Below are 25,270 nucleotides of genomic sequence, written 5' to 3'. Positions count from 1 at the left end.
TGCCCAGATCTTGGCTTATTAATACCATTTTCCACTGAAAGGAACCAGAGCTTTTTAGAGAAATGGCTGATTCCAGGGCCAGGATTAAGAATGTTCAAGATAAGCCTAGGATACATTTTGTGCCAGGAAGCAAGAAGATGTTCAAATGATTTCCAAGTAATGTTTGGAAATGATATTTGAAAATGATTTCCAAATGATATTTCCAAATGATTTCCAAATGATATATGGAAACACTTAAAGACTCCACTAAAGAACTATTAGATCTGATAAACAAATTCAGTAATGTTGCTGGATACAAAATCAACATACAAAAACCAGCAGCATTTCTGCATGCCAACAGTGAACAATCTGGCAAAAATAAAAAATGTAATCACATTTACAATAACCCCAAATAAAACTAAATACCTAGGAATTAACTCAAGAGAAAGATGTCTACAATTAATATTGTAAAACACTGATGAAGGAAATTGAAGAAGACACAAAAAAGAAGGATATTCCATGTTTATATATTGTAAGCATTAATATTGTTAAAAATGTCCATACTGCCCAAAGCAATGCACAGATTCAATGCAGTCTCTCAAAATACCAATGGCATTCTTCAAAGAAATAGAAAAAAAAAAACCCTAAAATTTGTATGGAACCACAAAAGATCCAGAATAGCGAAAGCTACCTTCAGCAAAAAGAACAAAACTGGAGGAATCATATTACCTGACTTCAAATTATACTACAGAGGTATAATAACCAAAACAGTATGGTACTTGTATAAAAACAGACACAGACCAATGAAATAGAATAGAGAACCCAGAAACAATTCCACACACCTACAGTGAACTCATTTTCGACAATGTTGTCAAGAACATACACTAGGGGAAAAGACAGTCTCTTCTGGTGCTGGGAAAGCTGGATTTTAACATGCAGAATAATGAAACTAGAACCCTGTATCTCACCAGACACAAAAATCAAATCAAGGTGGATGAAAGACTGAAACCTGGCTGAGTGCCGTGGCTCATGCCTGTAATCCCAGCATTTTGAGAGGCCGAGGCGGGTGTATCACTTGAGGTCAGGAGTTCAAGACAGCCTGGCCAACATGGTGAAACCACATGTCTACCAAAAAACACAAGAGTTAGCTGGACATGCTGGTGCGTGCCTGTAGTCCCAGCTACACAGAAGGCTGAGGTGGCAGAATCACTTGGACCCAGGAGGCGGAGGTGGCAGTGAGCTGAGATCATGACAATGCACCCCAGCCTGGGCAAGAGAGTGAGACTCTGTCAGAAAAAAAAAAAAAAACTGAAATCTGAGACCTCAAACGATGAAACTGCTACAAGAAAACATTGTGGAAACTCTTCAGGATATTGGTCTGGGCAAAACTTTCTGAAGAACTACCCCACAAGCACAGGCAACCAAAGCAAAAATGGACAAATGGATCAGATCAAGTTAAAAAGCTTCTGTACCACAAAGAAAGCAATCAACAAAGTGAAGACACAAACCACAGAATGGGAGAAAATATTTTCAAAGTCACACTCTGACAACAGATTAATAGCCAGAATACATGAAGCGCTCAAACAACTCTGTAAGGAAAAATCTAATAATCCAATCAAAAAATGGGCAAATATTTGAATAGACATTTTTCAAAAGAAGACATACAAATGCCACATAGGCATATGATAAGGTGCTCAACATCATTGGTCATTAGAGAAATGCAAATCAAAACCACAATGAGATATCATCTCACCCCAGCTAAAATGGTTTTTATCCAAAAGACAGGCAACAACAAATGCCAGCAAGAATGTGGAGAAAAGGGAATTCTTGTACACTGTTGGTGTAAATTAGTACAACCACTATAGAGAACAATTTGGAGGTTCCTCAAAACATTAAAATTAACATTAAATAGAGCTACCACAATATCCAGAAATCCCCATGCTGGGTATATACCTGGAAGAAAGGAAATCATATATTGAAGAGATAACATCACTCCAATATTCACAATAGCCACTATTCACAAATGCCAAGATTTGGAAGCAACCTAAGTGTCCATCAACAGATGAATGGATAAAGAAAGTACTCCAATTATACACAATGGAGCACAATTCAGCCATGAAAAAAGCATGAGATCCTGTTATCTGTAATAATATGGATGGAACTGGAGGTCATCATGTTAAGTGAAATAAGCCAGGCACAGAAACACAGATATTGCAAGTTCTCACTTACTTGTGGGATCTACAAATCAAAACAACGGAGCTAATGTCTGGGCCTTAGTCAGTGTTGTACCCAAGTACTGGGAGCACAGCTTTTAAAATACATCATGAATGCTTTAATACAGGAATGAATAGATGAGAGGCACAAACTGGTTGGATGTTCTTCTGATACACAGTATCTTCCTTGACACATTCAGTACAACTCTCAACAGGTAAGTCTCTTCATGTTATGTTACCTTATGAGGAATTAAGTGGCAGAACATGATTTCTATGATTTTCCTTTGCAGAACAAGACCAATTTTATTAGTTGGGACACAGTGTGGCTGCATTTGAGTCCCAAGCAACCATTAGTCTATTGCTATCACCACAGAGTCAGAGGGGATGAGACGCCCAGCAATCTCACCCAAGACAACTCCACCAACATTCCTGATTACCCACCATGTGTACAGTACCCTGCTAGGAACCAGGGTCATGAAAGTAATAATACCAGACTGTGCCCTTGAGGAGCTCACCTCTGCTAAGGGAAACAGGCACAGAAACTTACAATGGTGGTAGAGAGAAAAGAGGACAATAGGACTGTGTGAGGGGGATAGGAGGCACCCAGAGGAGGAAATGGTTACATTTGTGTGAGGAGGTTGGTAAGGAAAAATTTTAGCAGAAGGGGTCTGTCTGGCTGGGCTTGGAAGGATACGTAGGAGTCATCTAGAGGGCACAGGTACACTCCAGGCAGAGGGAATTGCGTGGGTAAAGATGTGTAGGTGTGGCTTGTGAGGATGGATTTCAATTATTCTAGAATGAAGGCAGCCATGGAGACAGGGGCAGGTGAGAGGAGGGTTAATAGATTTCATGCCAATGGCTCCACTTGAGTTTCTGATAAGAACCCAGAACCCTTGGACTCCCCGATAACACTGATTAAGCTTTTCATGATTCCTCATAGAACATGAACTCAAAAGAGGTCAGCAAAGGGGTGTGTGCGATTCTTTGCTATTGGCTGCAGCTATAGCCCTGCCTCCTTCTCCAGCACATAAATCTTTCAGCAGCTTGGCTGAAGACTGCTGTGCAGGGCAGGGAAGCTCCAGGCAAACAGCCCAGCAAACAGCAGCACTCAGCTAAAAGGAAGACTCACAGAAGACAGTTGAAGAAGGAAAGTGGCGATGGACCTCATCCCAAATTTGGCGGTGGAAACCTGGCTTCTCCTGGCTGTCAGCCTGGTGCTCCTCTATCTGTGAGTAACTGTCCAAGCTCCTCTCTTTGTTTCCTTGGACTTGGGGTGCTAATCGGGCCCCTTTTCCTTTATCTGTTTTGAAGATCAAAAGAGATGTTCAAGGAGAAGTAGCTGAAGTGTTGGACGCTACAAACGCATAGAGGTTATTATTATCTTATGCAGATCTATGAATGAATAAATAAGCATTTCTCCCATCCACCTTCTAATTTTGGTGACTAGGAGGGTTTAGGGACAGCATTTGGTAGTGGGAATGATTTGATTAGCTTAGATCTGACGAAGACTAATCAATGAAAACATGGCAGAGGCAGATTACAAACTACTGATCACGATGGACAGTGTGATCCTCATCCCCTTCCCAGGCTCTGGGGATTCTGGGTACAGGAAGGAGTGGCTTGCATTTTTGTCTCATTAATTCGCTTTCTGGGTTCTGTGTCTGTTGGAAGGGATGTGTAGATGTATTGCCCCTGTAGACCTGGTTCCTGCTCCCCTGCCTTCCAACCCAGGATATCATTTACATAACGCACCAGGGGACACCAAGACTTCATGGGAAGCTGTCCCCTGGCTCTTCCCTCTTTCCTGTGCCATGCCCCTGAAAGTCCCCTCCCTCCTATGAGTCACTCCTCCACCCTGTCATACACAGGATCGTTTATCTTGCAATGATTAACCTCTAGAGCAAAGGAGACCTGGAGGAAGTTTCAAGGATTTATTATTTGCTTTAATCTTTTTCCTCCCGTCTCTGGGAGGCTAGGATTAATATAGAGCTTTGTTTCTCACCTAATGGGAATCTACTAGCAGCCTGAAAAGGCAGGAGCCATGAAAGCCAATTTGGATTTTACATATTTTTCCCCTTTATGTTACAGTACAGGAGGGCAAACCCTCTCACTGGTGGGATTCCTGGCATCCTAGAGCAGGTGGAGAGAAGAGTTACTTTCCACTGTGGGTAGTGGAGGCTCCACCTGTTCCATTAACTTCTACCTCAATTTGACTTTTATTAAGAGCAGGGAACCACAATGACATGAAAATAGACACTATAAACCTCATTTTAATTCTTTCACAGAAAGCTTAGGAATTCAGTGAGTTGTGGCAACATGGTTTCCATTGTCTAACATTTTTAAATGAATTGATATGGTTTAAATTCATTCATTTTTAAACCAGAATTTTTTAGAGATAGACTATTTCCAGCATGTTCCTTCTGGATGGTAAAACAGGGCTGTTAGTTCAGTATTTGTGACAATAAATGTGTGTAAAATAATGTCACCTTTCCTGAATGTCAGGAATATGAGTCTAATGCACAAATGTATACCTCTAAGACAAGACTGCACGTCTTTTCAAATATACCTGCCCGGCCATTTATTTTAATAACTCCTTTTCGAATATACCTGCTTAGCAGATTGTCTTAAACTCTCAGGACAGGGGAGTAAGCAAGACTGTGAGCTAGTGACAATAGCAAAGGCATCCAGGTAGGATCCATATGAAGTGAGAAAATATTCCTCAGCTCTCAGGGTAGAACTCCAAAGAGATATTCATGGGTCCTGGCCCCACCGTGGAGGTCACTCAAAGGGCAAACAGGTTGGCATCTCATCTGCTTCAAGCCTGGACACAGGGGCACCATCTGTGTCACTCTGTGTGTGGTCTGCCATGTTGTGGGCCGGTCACTACAGACTCGGGCAGCCAGGCAGACAATGCCTTAGCCTTAGACAATGCTGGTGCAGCCCAGGAGTCAGAAAATGCAGTGTAGACCAGGCCCTCCTTAGGCCAACACAATTACATGCAATAGATGACTGGCTTTTCTGTTAGTCTCTTCATTGGACCCAAAGGCTGCATTACTCTACCAGAGGGGAGCTGGAAAGAAACTAAAGAGTTCGCCCAGCACAGCATCTGCCTTGACATGGTACCATGTGAATCTAGACACTCACCAAGATCTTTCCTTGGGGGCCAATGCTGCTGACACATTAACTCAATAGCTTGTCCTCACCTGAGAGGTCAGGTAATGTGTTTAAAGTTCAGGAGCAGAGATTAGTGTCATTGATTTGACATGGCTGTGACAACAAAGGAGGGAACTGAAGTGGGAATACCCAAGGCCACCCTGGCTTTGGCAGGTGGTGCACACACTTCCACTAACTGTTCTGGGGCAGGGAACCAAATGTATGACTGGGCCTGCTCATGCTGCCCCTGCTGAGTCCTCCAAACCCTGCCCTTCATGTAATTTCTCAGTTTTATTTTATCACATTTTATAAGTCACTGGATGTTTACAAAATGTTTGGAACCTATACTGCCTTGAAGGCTAACCTCTAAAGAGGAGTAAACAAGGTCTTAATACAACTCTCTGGGACATTTTATCATTACTTATCTTATATGCCATACTGCACCGTTTGCTATCAACAGGAAAGTACCTGGACTTTGGAAGGTCCCTCTGTGTCTTTTAGCTGAAAGTACATATGAGGCATGTGGATTCTTTTATGCACATCATCTTTTTCAGCCACATTTTTGTAGTTTGCCTCTCTGGAGCCAACTGTGTGGGGCTAGCAGCTTCACAGCTGAATCAGTGTCTGGCAACCTCTTCCTTCAGCCTCTCTTCTTCCTCCAGTTTTCCATCCCTCAGTCACACCGGAGGGGGAAGGTCTGCAAGGATCCAGAACCATCAGTTGGAGGAGTTTGCACATGACTCATGAAAGATGAGTTCCAGGCAGGCCTGCCATAGTGAACACCAGGCTTAATGGGTTTTTCCTCAGAGATACTTCACGTACAGAGGCAGTGAACTGACTGCTTTCTGGTTGACCACCTTGAAAAAGATGAGTGTGCCTGGCACTGTGCTTCTCAGGTGAGTATTACCTGAGAAGTATTAGTTGCTGGTTCTTCTGCACACAATCATTCAAGGACATATGGATCAACCATCCTCCTCAATAGCTCAAATCAACCAGATCATCTGACCACAGAGACTGAGGTGTACCTGAAAGCTGCCCACATTTCTATAAGGCCAATAGAAGCCATGAACACAGTTGTCAATCTGTAGAAATAAGGACTCCATGACTCCTCCAAGGCCTCTCTGTGAATGAATGTTTAAGAAGGGCTAGATCCTAAAACAGGGTCAGAGCTTAGAGGGAAGAAAAAGCATAAACATTTCTGAGCAAATTGTAAGGGCAGTGTCACCATAGGCTCTCAGTGACCCTCTGTGATTGAGTGCATACAGTGATGCAAAATCTCATCATCAGTACAAAAGACAAAAAAAATCTTACCCTTTCTACCTCGGATGAGAGTCCCCAAATCAGCGAAGAGTCCACTTACTAAACAGACATAAGGAAATGAAGTGTCCTGGAAGAATTCCTGCCTGAACCTCTCAGGAGCATTTGAGGACATTTATCAAGTATTCACTCCAGGCTTGGGACTATGAAGACTTCAGCTGCTTTCAGCTAATCATTGAGACTTTTCACGGGTCTCAGAATAGAGTCAGGAAAGGACCTGATGAGTGAATGCAATTACTGATGTTGGAGTTGCTGTTATTATTTATCGTGTACATATTACCTCCCTCTCTTGACCATTCCAGTTCCTGAGTAACTCACCAGCCCTCTGATCTATAAAGTCACAATCCCTGTGACCTGATTTCTGTTTAACTTCGTAGATATGGGACCCGTACACATGGACTTTTTAAGAGACTGGGAATTCCAGGGCCCACACCTCTGCCTTTGTTGGGAAATGTTTTGTCCTATCGTCAGGTGAGTTCCTTGAGCTTCCTCTTTTGCTTCTTATGGTTGCAAATATCAGCTTAGTTCCATCAGTAAAAATGCCCCTCCTTGGGAGGGAGTTCTGAGGTTTCACATTTTCAGAAATGGTGGGACTGGGTGCAGTGGATCATGCCTGTAATCTCAGCCTCTGTGAGGCCAAGACTGGCAAATTGCTTGAGCCCAGGAGTTTGAGACCAGCCTGGGCAACACAGTGAGACACCTGTCTCTAGAAAGAAAAAATTACCTGTGCATGATATGGTAGCCCATGCCTGTAGTCCCAGCTACTCTGAATGTTAAGGTGGGAGGATTGCATGAACCCAGGAAGTCAAGGCTGTATTGAGCTGTGATCGCACGACTGCACTCCAGCTTGGTCAACAGAACAAGACAGAAAGGAAGAAAGAGAGAGAGAGAAAGAAAGAGAGAGGAAGGAGAGGAGAGGGGAGGGGGGAGGAGGGGAGGGGGGAGGAGGTGAGGGGGGAGGAGGGGAGGGGAGAGGGGAGGGGAGGGGGGAGGAGGGGAGGGGGGAGGAGGGGAGGGGGAGGAGGTGAGGGGGGAGGAGGGGAGGGGAGAGGAGAGGGGAGGGGAGGGGGGAGGAGGGGAGGGGGAGGAGGGGGGGAGGAGGGGGGAGGAGGGGAGGGGAGGGGGAGGAGGGGGAGGGGAGGGGGAGGAGGGGGAGGGGAGGGGGAGGGGAGGGGGAGGGGAGGGGGAGGAGGGGGAGGGGAGGGGGAGGAGGGGGAGGGGAGGGGGAGGGGAGGGGAGGGGAGAGGAGGGGGAGGGGAGGGGGAGGGGAGAGGAGTGGGGAGGACAGGAAAGGAGAGGAGAGAAAAGGAGAGGAGAGAGGAGAGGAGAGGAAAATGTGTGTAGGCTCCACCCAAAGCATGGCCAGGTTTACCCCTGGAGGGAAAGTCACAAGCTCATGTCCAGAAGGCCAGTAGCAGCAAGCTGCTCTCCGGCCCAGATTTCCTATCCTGTGTACCTGGAGCTTGTTTCTCAGATTCTAACTCTCACAACTGAAGCCTCTGTTGTCTGATTACTATCTGAGAATTCTACACAATTTTACCCTCGATAAAAGCAGTAATTTCTTCTTCATCTTTCCCAGATCAACTCTTGTAGTAGATCAACATTTCTGGGACCTTCTTTTGCATGGTTAAAACATCACAGCTGAATCTTAGCAACAGGAAGGTTTGTTCTTATGTTTCAGAAGTGAAAGCTCAGAGCACGCATTGTAATTTGCTGGGTGTGATGTGTAGAGGTGGCATTTCTCCACCTTTTCTGTGTTAAGCTAGAAAACTGGAAAGGAAGTCTACTTTCTCATTCACTCACTCACTTTCTCACTCAACAACATGCCTTAGACTTATCTAAATCTGCAAGACTAAAAGAGGTTCCTGGTTTCTTTAACTTTCTAATTCTGCTAGAATTCTAGAGAGAGCACATGAGATAAATGAAAAGGATACTGATGGAGGAGATTAAAAAATTGTGCATTCCCTGCAGACACTCACTTTTCCTCACCTCAGTTTCACCCCTGCCCTTGCAGGTGATCATTCACGGGGTTAGGAGACTTTAGAGAGAATAAAAGAAAAAGCAAAAATACATCAGAAAGACAAGGAGTTACTTACTGGTCATAGACAAGGGTGAGTCCTTCAGTACTTAGAGAAAATTCAAGAGTGACTTTAAATTCCCCACTTCAAATATATTCTCTGTTTTCTTGCCTTTCCCTTAAGACATCTCTGAATAGCTTCCTTCAACTGCCAGTGAAAGATAGCAGGCCTGATTTCATTGGACGCAACTGTTTTCAGCCCCAATTAGAGGTAGGGTTTATTCTATTTAAAATAATAATCAACTTGTATTTTGTTTCCTCTCCCAGGGTCTCTGGAAATTTGACACAGAGTGCTATAAAAAGTATGGGAAAATTTGGGGGTGAGTATTCTGGAAACCTCCATTGGATAGACCTGCTACTGTGAGGAGGTTACCCCACTGCAGGATAGTCTCTGCCCAGGTCTTCATGGGATGAAGCTCTTGTCAACCTAAATACAAACAGAGAGAGGTTGTCTGAAAGAAGAGGATAATTACTTGGGAGTAGAATATTGCAATGGGAATCTGCTTGCCGTTATAAACTATGTGCAAATTCAGGGAGGTAAACAAGACAAAGATGCTCCATAGAAAATATGAGAAGAATCTCATAACTGTTTTGAGATAATTATTGTTAGCTACAAAGATCAATAACAAGGGTGATGCCACACCAAGGTTGGACAGGCAGTTGCTGGACAGGTGTCCTTGCAGAAATATTTTTGTGTAAAGTTGAAATAGCCTTTGTGCAAAGTTGTGGTTTTTGTAGAGACTTTTGTAATAGTTTTGTTTCCAGAAACACAAGCATAAGAATCCTCTCTTCATAGCCTTCTTGGGATTTATTTGTCAGGGTTAAAAAACAATTAGTGACGTCACTTTGGTTCTGATAAAGTTCACACTCGCTATTGTAAAACTTTTCGAGGCTTGTCCTACCAAGGATCCCATGTGTCACCAGGTATCGAGGTCTTCAGTCTGAACTAGGCTGGGAGCATTGTGGTTACCACTTTTCTGCAGGTTTTGGTGGCCCAGGGACTCCCAGCATCGCCTTCTGTCCAGTGTCTGCCTATTCCCCTCTTCTTTTTTTCTTCCTTAGGCGCCCTTTTATCACATGCATTGTCTCAGACCCTTCTAATATGTGCTCATAAATTCATGGCATCATCTCCTTCCCACATCGATTCACTTTCAATTAAAAGCCAAAAGTCCTTCATTTAGACTGAATTTAACATGTGCTTTTGAAAGAAGGGTTGAGAGATAATAGAGAAACAGATTGGGAAACCACTTATGCTCCACTTTTTTAAACTTTCTCTGCAAGTATGGAATTTTTTGTTCTGCTTTGTTGTTTAAATTTAAGCCAAAACTTTTTAATAGAAGGATATACAAATATTTATTGGTTTATACCATTGCACTTACTTTGAAGAAGAGATGCTGAATATTATTAAACCATTGTGTTCCCTGGTGGGCTGATGGACTGTGATTTTATAAGGTGGTCTCAGCCAATTGCAGCAGCTGTTCCCTGTCAGAGGGGCTAGAGGTTTGGTGAGAGCAGTGGATGAGGTGCAGTGGTGTGTTTGTTCACTAGAGGCAAGTGGGAGAAAGCTTTGCCTCTTTGTACTTCTTCATCTTCTCCCCTCAAGTCCTCAGAATCCACAGCGCTGGCTGTGGAGTGCTGTGGAGCTGGCATGGCCCATACAGGCAACATGACTTAGTAGACAGATGACACAGCTCTAGATGTCCATGGGCCCCACACCAACTGCCCTTGCAGCATTTAGTCCTTGTGAGCATTTGATGATTTACCTGCCTTCAATTTTTCACTGATCTAATATTCTTTTTGATAATGAAGTATTTTAAACATATAAAACATTATGGAGAGTGGCATAGGAGATACCCACGTATGCACCACCCAGCTTAACGAATGCTCTACTGTCATTTCTAACCATAATCTCTTTAAAGAGCTCTTTTGTCTTTCAATATCTCTTCCCTGTTTGGACCACATTGCCCTTCATCACATGAAGACTTGGGTGGCTCCTGTGTCAGACTCTTGCTGTGTGTCACACCCTAATGAACTAGAACCTAAGGTTGCTGTGTGTCGTACAACTAGGGGTATGGATTACATAACATAATGATCAAAGTCTGGCTTCCTGGGTGTGGCTCCAGCTGCAGAATCGGGCTAGTGAAGTTTAATCAGCTCCGTTGTCCCCACACAGAATGTATGATGGTCAACTCCCTGTGCTGGCCATCACAGATCCCGACATGATCAGAACAGTGCTAGTGAAAGAATGTTATTCTGTCTTCACAAATCGAAGGGTAAGCATCCATTTTTTGAAATTTAAATAACGATTGATCCACTGATTAAATTTTTATTTTGAAAAAAACATATATTCACAGAAAGTTACCTAAAAAATGTACAGGAAGGTTCCATGTACTCTTCATCCTGTCCCGCCCAGTGGTAACATCTTGCAATCTTGTATACTGCCATATATATCTAGTATATTCATATTATCAGGTTGGTGCAAAAGTTAAAATGGCAAACTACAGGCTGGGCATAATGGCTCATGCCTGTAATCCCAGCACTTTGGGAGGCCGAGGCAGGTGGATCACGAGGTCAGGAGTTCGAGACCAGCCTGACCAACATGGTGAAACCCCATCTCTACTAAAACTACAAAAATTAGCTGCGTGTGGTGGCATGCGCCTGTAGTCCCAGCTACTCAGTAGTCTGAGACAGGAGAATCGCTTGAACCTGGGAGGCGGAGGTTGCAGTGAGCCGAGATCACGCCATTATACTCCAGTCTGGGCAACACAATGAGACTCCATCTCAAAAAACAACAACAACAACAACAAAAACCGGCAAACTGCAATAACTTTTGCACCAACCTAATACTATAGTACAGGAAATTGACTTTGATATAGTTTACAGAGCTTTTCAGATTTCACTAGTTTTACATGCCCTTGTTTGTGTGTGTTTATGTGTGTGGGTAGTTCTAAGCAATTTTTCACATTCGTAGATTTGTGCAACGACCAGCACCGTCAAGATGCAGACCCATTCCGTCACCATGTGGCTCCCTCCTGCTGTCCTACAGTCACAACATGGAGTTTGTCTTTTTCTCTGACAGGTTCTATATCAGAGCAAACTTCTATTTATTTGAGGAGGCCAATGTATTAATATTTCCTTTTATGGATTGTTCTTTTGGTGTTAAGTCAGAAAATCCTTTGCTTAGCCCTCCTTCCTACATTGCTTTTTCTAAGAGTTATACAGTTTAACACTTTACAAAATGTAACTCTATTACCCATTTTGTGTTAATATTTGCATAAGTTATGAGATTTAGATCAAGATTCATTTTCTGTGGACTATGGCTGTCCAAATGTTCCAACACCATTTTGGAAAGGTAGGCATATTGTCAAAACTCAGCTGAGTATATTTTGTGAATCTATTTCTTATTGTTTACTCCTCCACTAATACCACACTGTGGTGACTCTAGTAGCTGTACAGTAACTCTTAACAACATATAGGGCAATTCTTTCCACTTTATTGATTTATATTTTCAGAATGGTTTTAGCTTTTCTTGTCCCTTGCCTTTCCATAAAAATTCAGAATAAGCTTGTAAGTGTCTACAAACAAACCTGCCATAATTTTGATAAGAATTAAAGCAGAGGTGTCCAATCTTTTGGCTTCCCTGGGCCACAGTGGAAGAAGAAGTGTCGTGGGCCACACATAAAATACACTCACACACACACACACACACACACACAAATGGTCTGTGTATAGTTTTCATTATATATCTACCACCACAGATAAGCAAAAATGTCCTTGCATAATAATCCTAATTATGCACTGCCCCATTCAGAGGGTCTTTCAAAATCATTGAACAGGCCCCAAGTTTGCAATCACTGATACAGAAAATGTACATATCTAGCTAAACTTCACTACTTTTTTGATATTTTTTATTATAAAAGAAAAGAGAACAATATAAAACTAGTGGGGTACTTGACATTGTTTTTGAGAAACTAATCCATCAGTATCTGGCTTGATGGAAGTAGTTGCAATTCTCAGTGAGTTCTCAAGGTGCTCATCAGATATTTTGGTTCTAATTTTACTCTTCGTGTTCTTCATCCTTGAAAATAGTAGCTCACAAATGTAAGTGCTGCCAAAAAGCAATGACATGAACAAGGTGTGATTGTGAAGCAAGGGATATTTGTCATTGGGAAGACAGGTCTTACAAAAGTCCAGTAAAGAGGCAAAATCAAATTTTTCTGTAAGTTGAACATCAGATTGCAGCTCTAGGCATTCCATTTCAAAATTGCCAGGTAACATATATATGTCGACTGAAAATGGAGTTGCAAATATACCAAAATATTGATGATTTTTTCAGAAATCTTGAAATACCTGTTTTCAAATTCCTGTATCAAATTGAAAAGCAAGGCTGCGTATTTTTGGCTGTTCACAGGACCATGTTTAGCCAACATGTCGAAATGCATAAAATTGTTTGCCTTAATTTGAGCTTGCCATAATTTCAGTTTCATATGGAATGCTGTTATGGTTTGAAACATTGTATTGTTAAGTTGGTTTTCACCTTGAAGACACAGGTTTAACTCACTTAAATGGGCCGTCAAACCCACTAAAAATGCTAAATCTGTAAGCCAGTTTTCATTGTCAAGTTCTGGCACCAATTTTGTTTGATACCATAAACAGCTTGATTTCACATCACAAAGCGTAAAATCTTTACATTTTGCCTTGACTTAACCATCTTACTTCTAAAAAGTGAATGACTTGCTAGAGTCAGCATCCATACTTTTAAGGAATTCCTGAAACTAGCGATGATTCAATTCCTGGGCCCTTGTGAAATTTACAGCCTTGATGACAATTTGCATGACGTTATCTACTTTTAAAGCTTGTGCATATGGATTTTCTTGATGTATTATGCAATAATACTTCATCAAATGTGAGTTTTGTGTGGCAACTGCATCATCTATTAATTGTACAAGTCCCTCTCTTTTACCTACCATCGCCAGGGCACCATCTGTAGCTATATCACATATGTTTACAAAGGACAAAGAAAATTGCTTTAACATATTTTTCACTGCTTCATATAAATCTCTTGATTTAGTTGTGTCTTTTAATGGCATGGTGACATTTCGATTTCTTCAGTGACATTATATTCATCATCAATACCTCTAATAAAAATAGCAAGTTGTGCCATATCTGTAGTGTCAGTGCCTTCATCCATCACCAAAGCATAAAATTTTAAATTAGCAGTTTTACTCTCCAAACGTCTTTCAATAGATTTCCCAATTTCTCCAATTCTCCTGGCTATAGTCTGGTGAGACAAACTGATTTTAGAAATATCAGTTTCTCAAGGCAAATAATATCTACCACATCTTCCAGACATTGCTTAATAAACTCACCATCAGTAAATGGTTTTGATTTTTTTGCTATTAAATTTGCTACCACATAACTAGGTTTTACCTTACAATTGAGTTCGAGTTGTAACTTTTTTAAAAATCTTTTTTGTTGAAAAGACAGACTTTTTTCCAGTTCTGCTATTTTGTCCTTACAACACATACACACCAAATTTGTCAGCATGTTTTTGCATATAATGCCTCTTCAAATTGTAGTCTTTGAAAACTGGCACAAATTCCGTAGAAATTAAGCAGAGTGCTTCGCTATTTGCCTCAACAAGAAAAAGTCATTTGTCCACTTTTCATTGAACAATCTTCCTTCATCCATAATTTTTGTTTTTTAGGGTTTTCTTTTTAAGACATTGTGGAAGCCATTCTGGAATTAAAAGCATTATAATAGATAAGCAACTATATTTACTTTTATTATGGAAATTAACAGATAGGAAAATAGAAAGAACAGAAAGCAAGGTTTAACAATCAAATAAGAATACTTACATGTCTTCTAAATAATATTAAACACCTATCATCTACAAAGGTAGGTTGAAATATTATTGATAATTGCTGGGTTTTACTTGCCAAGTTGCCACAAACACACCTAATACCTGATAATGTCAATTCAACTGTCCGTGATTAGAAGATAACACACTGGAAGTCGCACACCACCATAAAACTGAAGCCACACATGCGTACAAATGGCGACAGTGTCTGGTGTACAGCAGCGCTCTGCCTTGTCCAGAATACACACTTGAATTCTTTGTCACAATTCACTTCACGTGGCATTGCAATAGCGTCCTCTCGCTCTTTATTTTGTTAGTTAATTTTAATGGCTTTTAATTTCTTCTTGCTGAACTGTTTGCAATTATAATGCAAATTATGGATACTAGTCCATTATTTGTGGATGTGACATACTCTGATTACCCCTTTCCATTCCATTGTTGTCTACGAAGTTCACACTTGAGAATCACATAGTCAAATTACAAAATTACAAAAAAAATTGCAAAAAAACTCAAAATGTTTTAAGAAAGTTTCCACATTTGTCCTGGGCTACATTCAAAGCCATCCTGGACTGCATGAGGCCTGCAGGCCACAAGTTGGACAAGCTTGAATTAAACCAATAGAACGATTTGGGTATAATCTGTATCTTTACTATGTTCAGCCTTTCATTCTGTGAATATAGTATGCCTCTCCATTTCTTTAGCTTTTATTACTTTCCTCAACATTTTATAGTTTTCAGCATAGAGGTCCTGTACATCTTTTGTTAGATTTACACCAGAAATATTTCATTTTTGTTGGAGTAACTGTAAATGATACTGTTTTTCTTGTATTTTCAGATATTGATTATTGTTACATAGAAATGTGAATAATTTTGTTTGTTGATCTTGTATCCTATAGCCTTGCAGAACTTACCTATTCGTTCTAGAAATTTTTTTGTATATTCCTTGACATTTTATACATTGACAATTATGTCACCTGAAAATAGAGACAATTCTATTATTTCCTTTCCAATCTGTATGCCTTTTATTTCTTTTTCTTGTCTAGTGTATTAAGACATCAGGTATGCTCTTTAGTAAGAATGTTGAGAGTGGGCATTTTTTAGTTCTTCTTGATCTTGGAAAAACCATTCAGTCCTTCATCATTAAATGTGATTTAACTGAATGATTTTTTTACAGATTATCTTTATCAAATGAAGGAACTGTCTCTCTCTCTTCCTAGTTTATTGAGATTTTATCATGACAGCTGGAAGTACACATTTTAAAACAAAACATAGTTGTGGAAGATAAGAGAAAGTTCCAAGCATGCTGGCTTGATAGTCCAGCCCCAAGTTGGGAAAAATAATTATCCCTTTCTTTTTCCTTCTATTTATGGAATAAAAAATTAAGAGAAAAGAATTTTCAAGGAAATTGCATTATTCCTTCAAAACAGGTTTCTAGTCTTTAAGTATTACCTACTTTTCAAAAAAAAAAATCACCACATCATGGCATCCCTTTTTCAAGTTGCCCATGCTGTAGGTGTATTAAAGACAGAGCTGGTCTGCGGCAATATACAGTCTGCCCATCTGTCACCAATCCTTTTCTACTCTGCACACTCCTGGGGAAGGGCTAGGTCTTGTTCCTGTCTATTCCACTGGAAGAACAGTTCCCTACCACGTGGAGCATTTGCAATTAAAAGGAGACTGAGATATAGAGGCAGGAGACCACACCAGATGGCTGGGTCTCCCCACTCCCACCCCTGCCCCATATACACTCAGAAGAGGCTAGGCATCTAGGATCTCCATTGAGCATCTTGAATATGGCTTGCCATAATATCATATACAGTCAATAAATATTTGTTAAATAAGGATGCCTCTTCAATATATTTTGTGCAACCATGAAGATCACCACAACTAATGTGAGACAAAATGTTTCTGTTGAACTCTAGTCTTTAGGCCCAGTGGGATTTATGAAAAGTGCCATCTCTTTAGCTGAGGATGAAGAATGGAAGAGAATACGGTCATTGCTGTCTCCAACCTTCACCAGCGGAAAACTCAAGGAGGTATGAAAATAAGATAAGTTTTAATTAGAAATGTAAAGAATGAATCTGGGGACAGGTAGAAAGTAAGATCACAGTCCGTTTCCAAGGGGTAGTCCACTGAGTTCGAGCTTCCTAAAAATGGTCTTTTATCTTTATGTACAGAAAAGACATCACAAAATTCATTACAAAATGTCACTTACTGCTCCATGCTGGAGAAAGCCATATCCTTCTGGGACTTGAGTCTGCACATTTAACTACAGGTACTGATCTGTTTTGTGCTTAGATGTTCCCCATCATTGCCCAGTATGGAGATGTATTGGTGAGAAACTTGAGGCGGGAAGCAGAGAAAGGCAAGCCTGTCACCTTGAAAGAGTAAGTAGGAGCACAGCCATGGGGTTCTGAGCTGTCATGAGCCCTTCCAGCTGCCTGCCATGGAGTCGACAGTCGCACTGTTGGGTTACTCCAGTGACCAGACAAAAGCAGGGCAGCGCTGCAACTCCAAAGAGCCACCTAAGAGGGAGTGGCTCCCATGAGGCGGCAAGTCAGCAAGGGAAAAGGGCCTTCTCTCCTGTGCACAGGAGCCAGGATTTACTTATCTGTTAACTTGTCACCATAAATATTCTGGGAGATTAAATACATACTTTAGAAATTTAAAAAACATGATCGTATCAAAGTTTTGAGTGTAGTGGATATGGAACTGTGGGTAAGCAAGCATTTGGTACTTGTTGCCTTGCATTGGGTAAGATGGGAAAGTTACAATGGGGAACTTGGAACAATTTCAATCCCTTCATGGTTTTTCTGAGAATATCAGCAAACTATGAACTATTAAACCTTCCCACTACTTCCTTTTCCTCCAATCTCAAAAAAGAAAGGGTGCTAGAAATGCTATGTGTAGAGCAAGCCTATTATTTGCTGTCTACACTGGTATGTGCTTCAATTATGCAGGAACGACAGGTGTAATCTGAGCCTGTCCTGTTCAGACTTGGGACATGTGGTCACTCAGTTTTGGGTTCTCCAAATCAATGTTGGAGAGATCTATTTTTTTTAACCAGAACATTCTTGATTGTCACATCTTACAAAAATGACTCTGCTCTCAGGGCAACTTCAGGTCAGAGGAGCTGGGGATAGTGGAGTTTTCCAGAGCATTAGCAGGGAGTGTAGAGAATAAAGGATGATATTTCTAGGAACTCAGAACAGGGTGTTACTGTTTTGTAAAGTGTTGAAGAGGAATCGGCTCTGGGCATAGAGTCTGTAGTCAGACAACGCCACCTTTCTTGAATCCACTAGGAAGAGTTAATTATTCTACTCTTGTTCTGCTGAAGCACAGAGCTTACATATCTTATATCATCCACACTCAACACATGCTACTGTAGTTGTCTGATAATGGGTCTCTGTCTTCCTATGACTGGGCTCCTTGACCTCAGAGGTGAGTCTAACTCAGCTTGGTGTCTCCATCACCCCCAGCATAGGGCCAGCTCCATCACTGGCACCGGATAACCACCTTCTGAGGGAGTAGATGGAAGATGATTCAGCAGATAGTTCTGAAAGTCTGTGGCTCTTTATGTGTCTTGACTGGATATGTGGGTTTCTTGCTGCATGTATAGTGGAAGGACGGTAAGAGGTGCTGATTTTAATTTTCCATATCTTTCTCCACTCAGCATCTTTGGGGCCTACAGCATGGATGTGATTACTGGCACATCATTTGGAGTGAACATCGACTCTCTCAACAATCCACAAGACCCCTTTGTGGAGAGCACTAAGAAGTTCCTAAAATTTGGTTTCTTAGATCCATTATTTCTCTCAATAAGTATGTGGGCTATTATTTCTTTCTCTCTTTTTAAAAATAACTGCTTTCTTGACATATAATTCACATATCATATAATTCATCCACTTAAAAGGTACAATTCCATTGCTTTTAAGATAATCAAAAATATGTATGACCATTACTATTGTAAACTAAAATGTTTTTGTCAATCTAGAGCCCTCACACACTTTAGCTGTCAACACCCCACCACAAACCCCATTGCCCTAAGCATCCAATAATCAACTTTCTGCCTCTATAGATTTGCCTATTCTGGACACTTCATAGAAATAATATCATTGATTTTTCTCTGTTGTTTTTTATTCTCTATTTCATGAGTTTATTTTAGTCTGTTATTTTCTTTCTTTTGCTGGCTTTAGGTTTCATTTGCTCTTCTTCTTTTAGTGTTTTCTGGTGTAAATAATTATAATCAATTTGAGATATTTTCTTCTTTTAAATTTAGATATTACAGCTATAAATTTCCCTCTGAGCACTGGTTTGGCTACATCCTGTGTTTTGGTACATCATGCCTTCTTTTTGTTCATCTCAAAACAATTTCTTGTTGCCCTTTTGATTTCTGCTTTGACTCACTGGTCACTTAAAACTGTATTGTTTAACTTCCACAAATGTATGAGTTTCCCAAATTTCTTTCCCTTATTGATTTCTAGTTTTATTCCATGGAAGTTGATGTATATATGCTGTGTTACTTCTATCTTGACTATCATTTCCTGAACAGCATGATTAAGTTAAGCAGCAGATTATGGTCTACATTAATCCAAAAACTCTAGTCCAATAGATAAAGGCTAAGAGGTCAGGGAATTTAATTCTATTCCTTTGGTCACTCCAAAGACTCAGAAGGTGCCATTGATCTCACTGCTGTAGTGGTGTTTCCTATGTATAGACCTGCCCTTGCTCAGTCGCCGGCCTGAAAGAAGGGCAAACATGATAAAAGGAATGGGTTCCAGTTGAGAATCATGATGTTCTTATTCTTATTACTGGTAGAGAAAATTATAATTGCTCCAGGTAAAGCTTGCATTTTCAATGATTTCCTTTTGTTTGTTTTGTTTTTCCCACAGTACTCTTTCCATTCCTTACCCCAGTTTTTGAAGCATTAAATGTCTCTCTGTTTCCAAAAGATACCATAAATTTTTTAAGTAAATCTGTAAACAGAATGAAGAAAAGTCGCCTCAACGACAAACAAAAGGTAAAATCTGATGGTGGTTAAATGACGATGTTTAGGTTTTGATAAATTTAGATTTTATACACATGATAGAGCATGTATCTGTATTTTTAAAAATAAAGACAGAGAACTTATGTTTAGAACAAGAGAAGTCATTTGGTAGAAATAAAGAAGGAGATTGGGGAAGGAGATGAGAATGAGTCAGAGAGATAGCATTTAAAACTTGAAATCAGGCACAACAGTTAGTATGTCATGATATAAACAGTATTGAGATAAAATTTTACCACTTCTCTTCCCTTCAATAAATTGTCAAAGGATAAAGTTTCCTGTTTGAAAATATATTTTACTGGTATTGTGCTTTCCTCATATCACAGATTGGTAAAGAATCATTTTAAGTCCAAGACTCTTATTTTACATATTCTGCAATTAAAGGTCCTATGAGGCTACCTGCCGACTGCTGACATGTAGTGTGTGGTAAATGTGAGTGTTTCACAGCCTGGAGTGAACAGGGGTCTTCTCTGAGAATTGAGGTTGCAAGGCTGGCTAACTCAGCTTTGCCTTCACGAGCCCTAGAGGCCAGCCGAAGGATGTCTGCAGGTCAGGGAGACAGGACCAGGTAACCCAGCTGTCACTGAAGATTATATAGAGTTTGAGAATGTTGGAATATTTGAAAATGCTCCCCCAAAAAAGCTGCTGATGAGTTCTGGAAATGTCAGGAGATTAATCTATACGGACACTGCTGAAGAAAAAGGTAGAAGAATAAAAGATCCAGTACTTCTTCCTGGGTAAGCAGTTATGACCAGAGATGGAACCGGCAACTCTTTGGCCAGAAAGCTGTATCCAAAAGACAGAGAAGATGAGAAACAGGGAGGGCAAAGGCGAAAAAGCAATTGGACATGATAGCTAGATTTGTTTCAGGAAAACATCCTGCTTTCCAAGGATTTAGATGAATGTTTTTGTTCACTGGTGACTCAGGTAACACGTCTTCAAGAAGCCATAGGGAGGTTGAGGGAGGGAAGTCAAGAAGGGAGGTTGAGGACTGCACTTTTGATTTACTTCTGACTTCACGAGTCACTTTCTGCCAAAGAAATCTCTCCTTTTGCTTCTAGCACCGACTAGATTTCCTTCAGCTGATGATTGACTCCCAGAATTCGAAAGAAACTGAGTCCCACAAAGGTAACCAAGGAGTGCTTCTGAGGGCTACTGGCGGGGACACTAAGAGGGAGGGCCTTGTTCTGAAAATGTGCAGGAAGTATTCCAGGAAGATGAGAATTTTTGCCACATAGCAGAACAATACACATTTAGATGTTATAAATGGTAGCTGGAGGCACTTTCCAGAAGCCCACAGGTATAGCCATGTTCCAGGCTGAAAGGGCAACCCTAAGCAAACCTAGAATGCTTGGAGGACAGTCAGTGGTTTGTGGATCACCTACATGAGATCAAATGCCAGTTCTCAGCCTCCTCCAGATCCACCAAGTGAGAACCTCTACTTGGAAATTTACATCAAACATACCGATCAGGAGGCACACTATCCCAGTAAGGGTGATTTTAACTGTCAGTACTTGAAAGTGTGTTTGCAAGGTTAATCCACTGCAAAGTTTTATTTTTCCCTTTGAAATGCATAAGTAACTAATGGGGGACACCTCTGATACCATGTAAATCTACTTCAATCTTCAGTCTTGTATCTACTAGTTTTATGACCCATGGATGGTTTTGACCAAAACCATTATTACTAAGACAGTGGCAAAATGATAACCATGGTCAATTTCAAGCTACCAAGATTTGGCAACCATCTCACAAAATTTTTGAATATTTAACAATTGGTTCTAGAGAGCAGGACTCAGCAGACTCCAGTATACCACTTTAAACATGTCCATGTCTACATCTACTTCTGTCTGTCTATCTATCTGTCAATCATCTATCTGCCTACAATTTATCAATTAATCATCTATCTATCTCAACAAAACTTGCTGTGATAAAGAAAATAGTCTATCATTTCACTGTTTCATATAGAAATCACTAGACACATATGGCTATTGAGTACTGGACATGTGGCCAATGCCACTGAAGAACAATTTTTAAGAGTATTTAATTTTAATTGAATAAAATTTGAATTTAAATAGCCACATGTGGATAGTGGCTACCAGATTGGACAGCAGAGCTCCCAACTTTAAAATTACAGTTCAATTTCAACTCAGTATAATGGGGTTCAATGTAACTGAGTAAAATAATTGGATGGTTGAATTTACCCACAGCAGCATACAGAAATATTCACTGATAAATCAGAACTCTGTAGACCTTTCTCACACTCATTTCATATTGTGTTTGGTTGTGAGTTACATGATTGCTGCAGGCACCATATTTATTTCTGTGCTCCAGGTCTCTAAAGGTCCTAATCCAGTCCTGACCAAACAGACTAGTGATGGACCATCGTGAGCTTCTCTCAGGAGAAATATCAAGAGGGAGGCCAACCTGTAATCATAAGAACTTCTGCTATTTTAATGCCATTCATCAGACTACAGTCAATCACCACGCTTCTGGCTTTTTGTCTATCTCTGCTGTCTTGTACATCCTGAGATAGTCCATTCTGAGAACTGTACCCTAGATCTTGTATTGCCTGATGCCTGTCAAAGATGTAATCCATGCTGCTTAAGTGAGGTTGTGCACACAAATCACCATATCTCCTGCAAGTCTGGATTTTGATTCAGTAGTTCGATGGTGGGGTTTGAGATTCTGCATTTCTAATAAGCTCCCAGATGCGGCTGGTGCTGCTGGTCCATGAAACACACTTTGAGTAGCAAGAGGTGATCTGTAGCTCAGTATTGGTCCTTTAAGTTCCCTCAAACATATATAGAGAAAAGGTCCTAAATATTGCAAATTCTCTCAAAGTTTGTCAAGCTATATTGGAATTCTCTCAAAGTTTGTCAAGCTCTATTGTAGAAAATCAAATTTTTCTTGGGGAAAAGCCTACCCCATATTTACTTACAGATAAAGTACTTTTAGGATCATTCAAGGCACACACCCATAACACTGAGTATGTAAGACAGAAATGCTCTCTCTGGAAATTACAGCAGTGCTGGTGCTGGGATGCCATGATGAGGAGTGTATGGCCCACAATCATGTAGACCTTGGGAAAACCTGGATTAAAATGATTTTGCGTCATCCTGGCCCTGTGTAAGATACATATCAGAATGAAAACCACTCCCAGTGTGACTCTGAATTGCTTTTCCATTTTTTCTTCTTGGGATTGGAGAGCTTCACTTAGATTTCATCTAAGCTGTGATGTTGTACGTTGACCTGATTTACCTAAAATGTCTTTCCTCTCCTTTCAGCTCTGTCTGATCTGGAGCTCGCAGCCCAGTCAATAATCTTCATTTTTGCTGGCTATGAAACCACCAGCAGTGTTCTTTCCTTCACTTTATATGAACTGGCCACTCACCCTGATGTCCAGCAGAAACTGCAAAAGGAGATTGATGCAGTTTTGCCCAATAAGGTGAGGGGATGACCCCTGAAGATGAAGGGAAGAGGTGAAGCCTTAGCAAAAATGCCTCCTCACCACTCCCCAGGAGAATTTTTATAAAAAGCATAATCACTGATTCCTTCACTGACATAATGTAGGAAGCCTCTGAGGAGAAAAACAAAGGGAGAAACAGAGAATGGTTGCTACTGGCAGAAGCATAAGATCTTTGTACAATATTGCTGGCCCTGGTTCATCTGTTTACTGTTATCACAATAATGCTAAGTAAAAAAAAAAAAAAAAAAAAAAAAAAGGAGTGTGGCGAGAAGATGGCCAAACAGGAACAGCTCCAGTCTACAGCTCCCAGCGTGAGCAACCCAGAAGACGAACGATTTCTGCATTTCCAACTGAGGTACCGGGTGCATCTCAATGGGGATTGTTGGAGAGTGGGTGCAGGACAGTGGGTGCAGTGCACCCAGCCTGAGCCAAAGCAGGGCAAGGCATCACCTCACCTGGGAAGTGCAAGGGGTCAGGGAATTCCCTTTCCTAGGGGTGACGGACAGCACCTGGAAAATCAGGTCACTCCCACCCTAATACTGCGCTTTTCTGATGGTCTTAGCAAAAGGCACACCAGGAGATTATATCCCGCACATGGCTCAGAGGGTCCTACGCCCATGGAGCCTCACTCATTGCTAGCACAGCAGTCTGAGATCGAACTGCAAGGCAGCAGCGAGGCTGGGGGAGGGGCGCCCGCCATTGCTAAGGCTTGAGTAGGTAAACAAAGCTGCCAGGAAGCTCAAACTGGGTGAAGCCCACTGCAGCTCAAGGAGGTCTGCCTGCCTCTGTAGACTCCACCTCTAGGGGCAGAGCATAGCCAACCAAAAGGCAGCAGAAACCTCTGCAGACTTAAATGTCCCTGTCTGACAGCTTTGAAGAGAGTAGTGGTTCTCCCAGGACACAGCTGGAGATCTGAGAACAGACAGACTGCCTCCTCAAGTGGGTCCCTGACCCCCGAGCAGCCTAACTGGGAGGCACCCCCCAGTAGGGGCAGACTGACACCTCACACGGCCGGGTACTCCTCTGAGACAAAACTTCCAGAGGAATGATCAGGCAGCAGCATTTGCGGGTCACCAATATCTGCTGTTCTGCAGCCTCCACTCCTGATACCCAGGCAAACAGGGTCTGGAGTGGACCTCCGGCAAACTCCAACAGACCTGCAGCTGAGGATCCTGACTGTCAGAAGGAAAACTAACAAACAGAAAGGACATCCACACCAAAACCCATCTGTACATCACCATCATCAAAGACCAAAGGTAGATAAAACCACAAACATGAGGGAAAAACAGCAGAAAAACTGAAAAATCTAAAAATCAGAGCACCTCTCCTCCTCCAAAGGAACGCAGCTCCGCACCAGCAATGGAACAAAGATGGATGGAGAATGACTTTGACGAGTTGAGAGAAGAAGGCTTCAGACGATCAAACTACTCCGAGCTAAAGGAGGAAATTTGAACCCATGGCAAAGAAGTTAAAAACCTTGAAAAAAGATTAGACAAATGGCTAACTAGAATAATCAATGCAGAGAAGTCCTTAAAGGACCTGATGGAGCTGAAGACCATGGCACGAGAACTACGTGATGAATGCACAAGCCTCAGTAGCCAATTCAATCAACTGGAAGAAAGGGTATCAGTGATGGAAGATCAAATGAATGAAATGAAGCAAGAAGAGAAGTTTAGAAGAAAAAGAATAAAAAGAAAGGAACAAAGCCTCCAAGAAATATGGGACTATGTGAAAAGACCAAATCTATGTCTGATTGGTGTAACTGAAAGTGACGGGGAGAATAGAACAAAGTTGGAAAACACTCTGCAGGATATTATCCAGGAGAACTTCCCCAATCTAGTAAGGCAGGCCAACATTCAAATTCAGGAAATACAGAGAACACCACAAAGATACTCCTCGAGAAGAGCAACTCCAAGACGCATAATTGTCAGATTCACCAAAGTTGAAATGAAGGAAAAAATGTTAAGGGCAGCCAGAGAGAAAGGTTGGGTTACCCACAAACACAAACCCATCAGACTAACAGTGGATCTCTCGGCAGAAACTCTACAAGCCAGTAGAGAGTGGGGGCCAATATTCAACATTCTTAAAGAAAAGGATTTTCAACCCAGAATTTCATTTCCAGCCAAACTAAGCTTCATAAGTGAAGGAGAAATAAAATACTT

General features: G+C 41.2%; 2 protein-coding genes across 8 annotated transcripts in view; one reads left to right on the top strand and one right to left on the bottom strand.

Moving 5' to 3' along the window:
- Window positions 1–2,293: 2,293 nt before the first annotated feature.
- ZSCAN25 (zinc finger and SCAN domain containing 25) overlaps window positions 2,294–25,270 on the bottom strand; it is a 64,799-nt gene continuing 41,822 nt past the window's right edge. The window contains exons 8-9 of one of the 5 annotated variants that reach the window (XR_008536482.2): window positions 5,814–6,042; window positions 2,294–3,492 (exon numbers count right to left, since the gene is read on the bottom strand). Coding sequence is in view for 4 of the 5 variants with exons in the window: in XM_054656012.2 (XP_054511987.1) it covers window positions 14,423–14,478 (56 nt within the window). In the remaining variant the exon portion in view is untranslated. Of the gene's footprint in view, window positions 3,493–5,813; window positions 6,043–8,935; window positions 9,167–12,613; window positions 14,479–25,270 lie in introns of those variants that run through there. The other 4 variants (XM_063814780.1, XM_054656012.2, XM_063814778.1 and 1 more) reach the window with 4 other exon arrangements.
- Window positions 3,250–25,270, top strand: part of CYP3A5 (cytochrome P450 family 3 subfamily A member 5) — a 32,129-nt gene continuing 10,108 nt past the window's right edge. The window contains 10 exon segments of one of the 3 annotated variants that reach the window (NM_001093777.2): window positions 3,250–3,420; window positions 7,040–7,133; window positions 9,007–9,059; window positions 10,913–11,012; window positions 16,521–16,634; window positions 16,897–16,985; window positions 18,272–18,420; window positions 19,491–19,618; window positions 20,704–20,770; window positions 22,927–23,087. In NM_001093777.2, coding sequence (NP_001087246.1) covers window positions 3,350–3,420; window positions 7,040–7,133; window positions 9,007–9,059; window positions 10,913–11,012; window positions 16,521–16,634; window positions 16,897–16,985; window positions 18,272–18,420; window positions 19,491–19,618; window positions 20,704–20,770; window positions 22,927–23,087 — 1,026 coding nt within the window. In that variant the 5' untranslated portion in view covers window positions 3,250–3,349. 3 annotated transcript variants of the gene reach the window in all.

The sequence above is a fragment of the Pan troglodytes genome, chromosome 6 (assembly GCF_028858775.2).
Source record: "Pan troglodytes isolate AG18354 chromosome 6, NHGRI_mPanTro3-v2.0_pri, whole genome shotgun sequence".
NCBI lineage: Eukaryota > Metazoa > Chordata > Mammalia > Primates > Hominidae > Pan > Pan troglodytes.
Note: the sequence above shows the minus strand (reverse complement) of the source record. Positions and strands in the feature narration are given on the sequence as shown.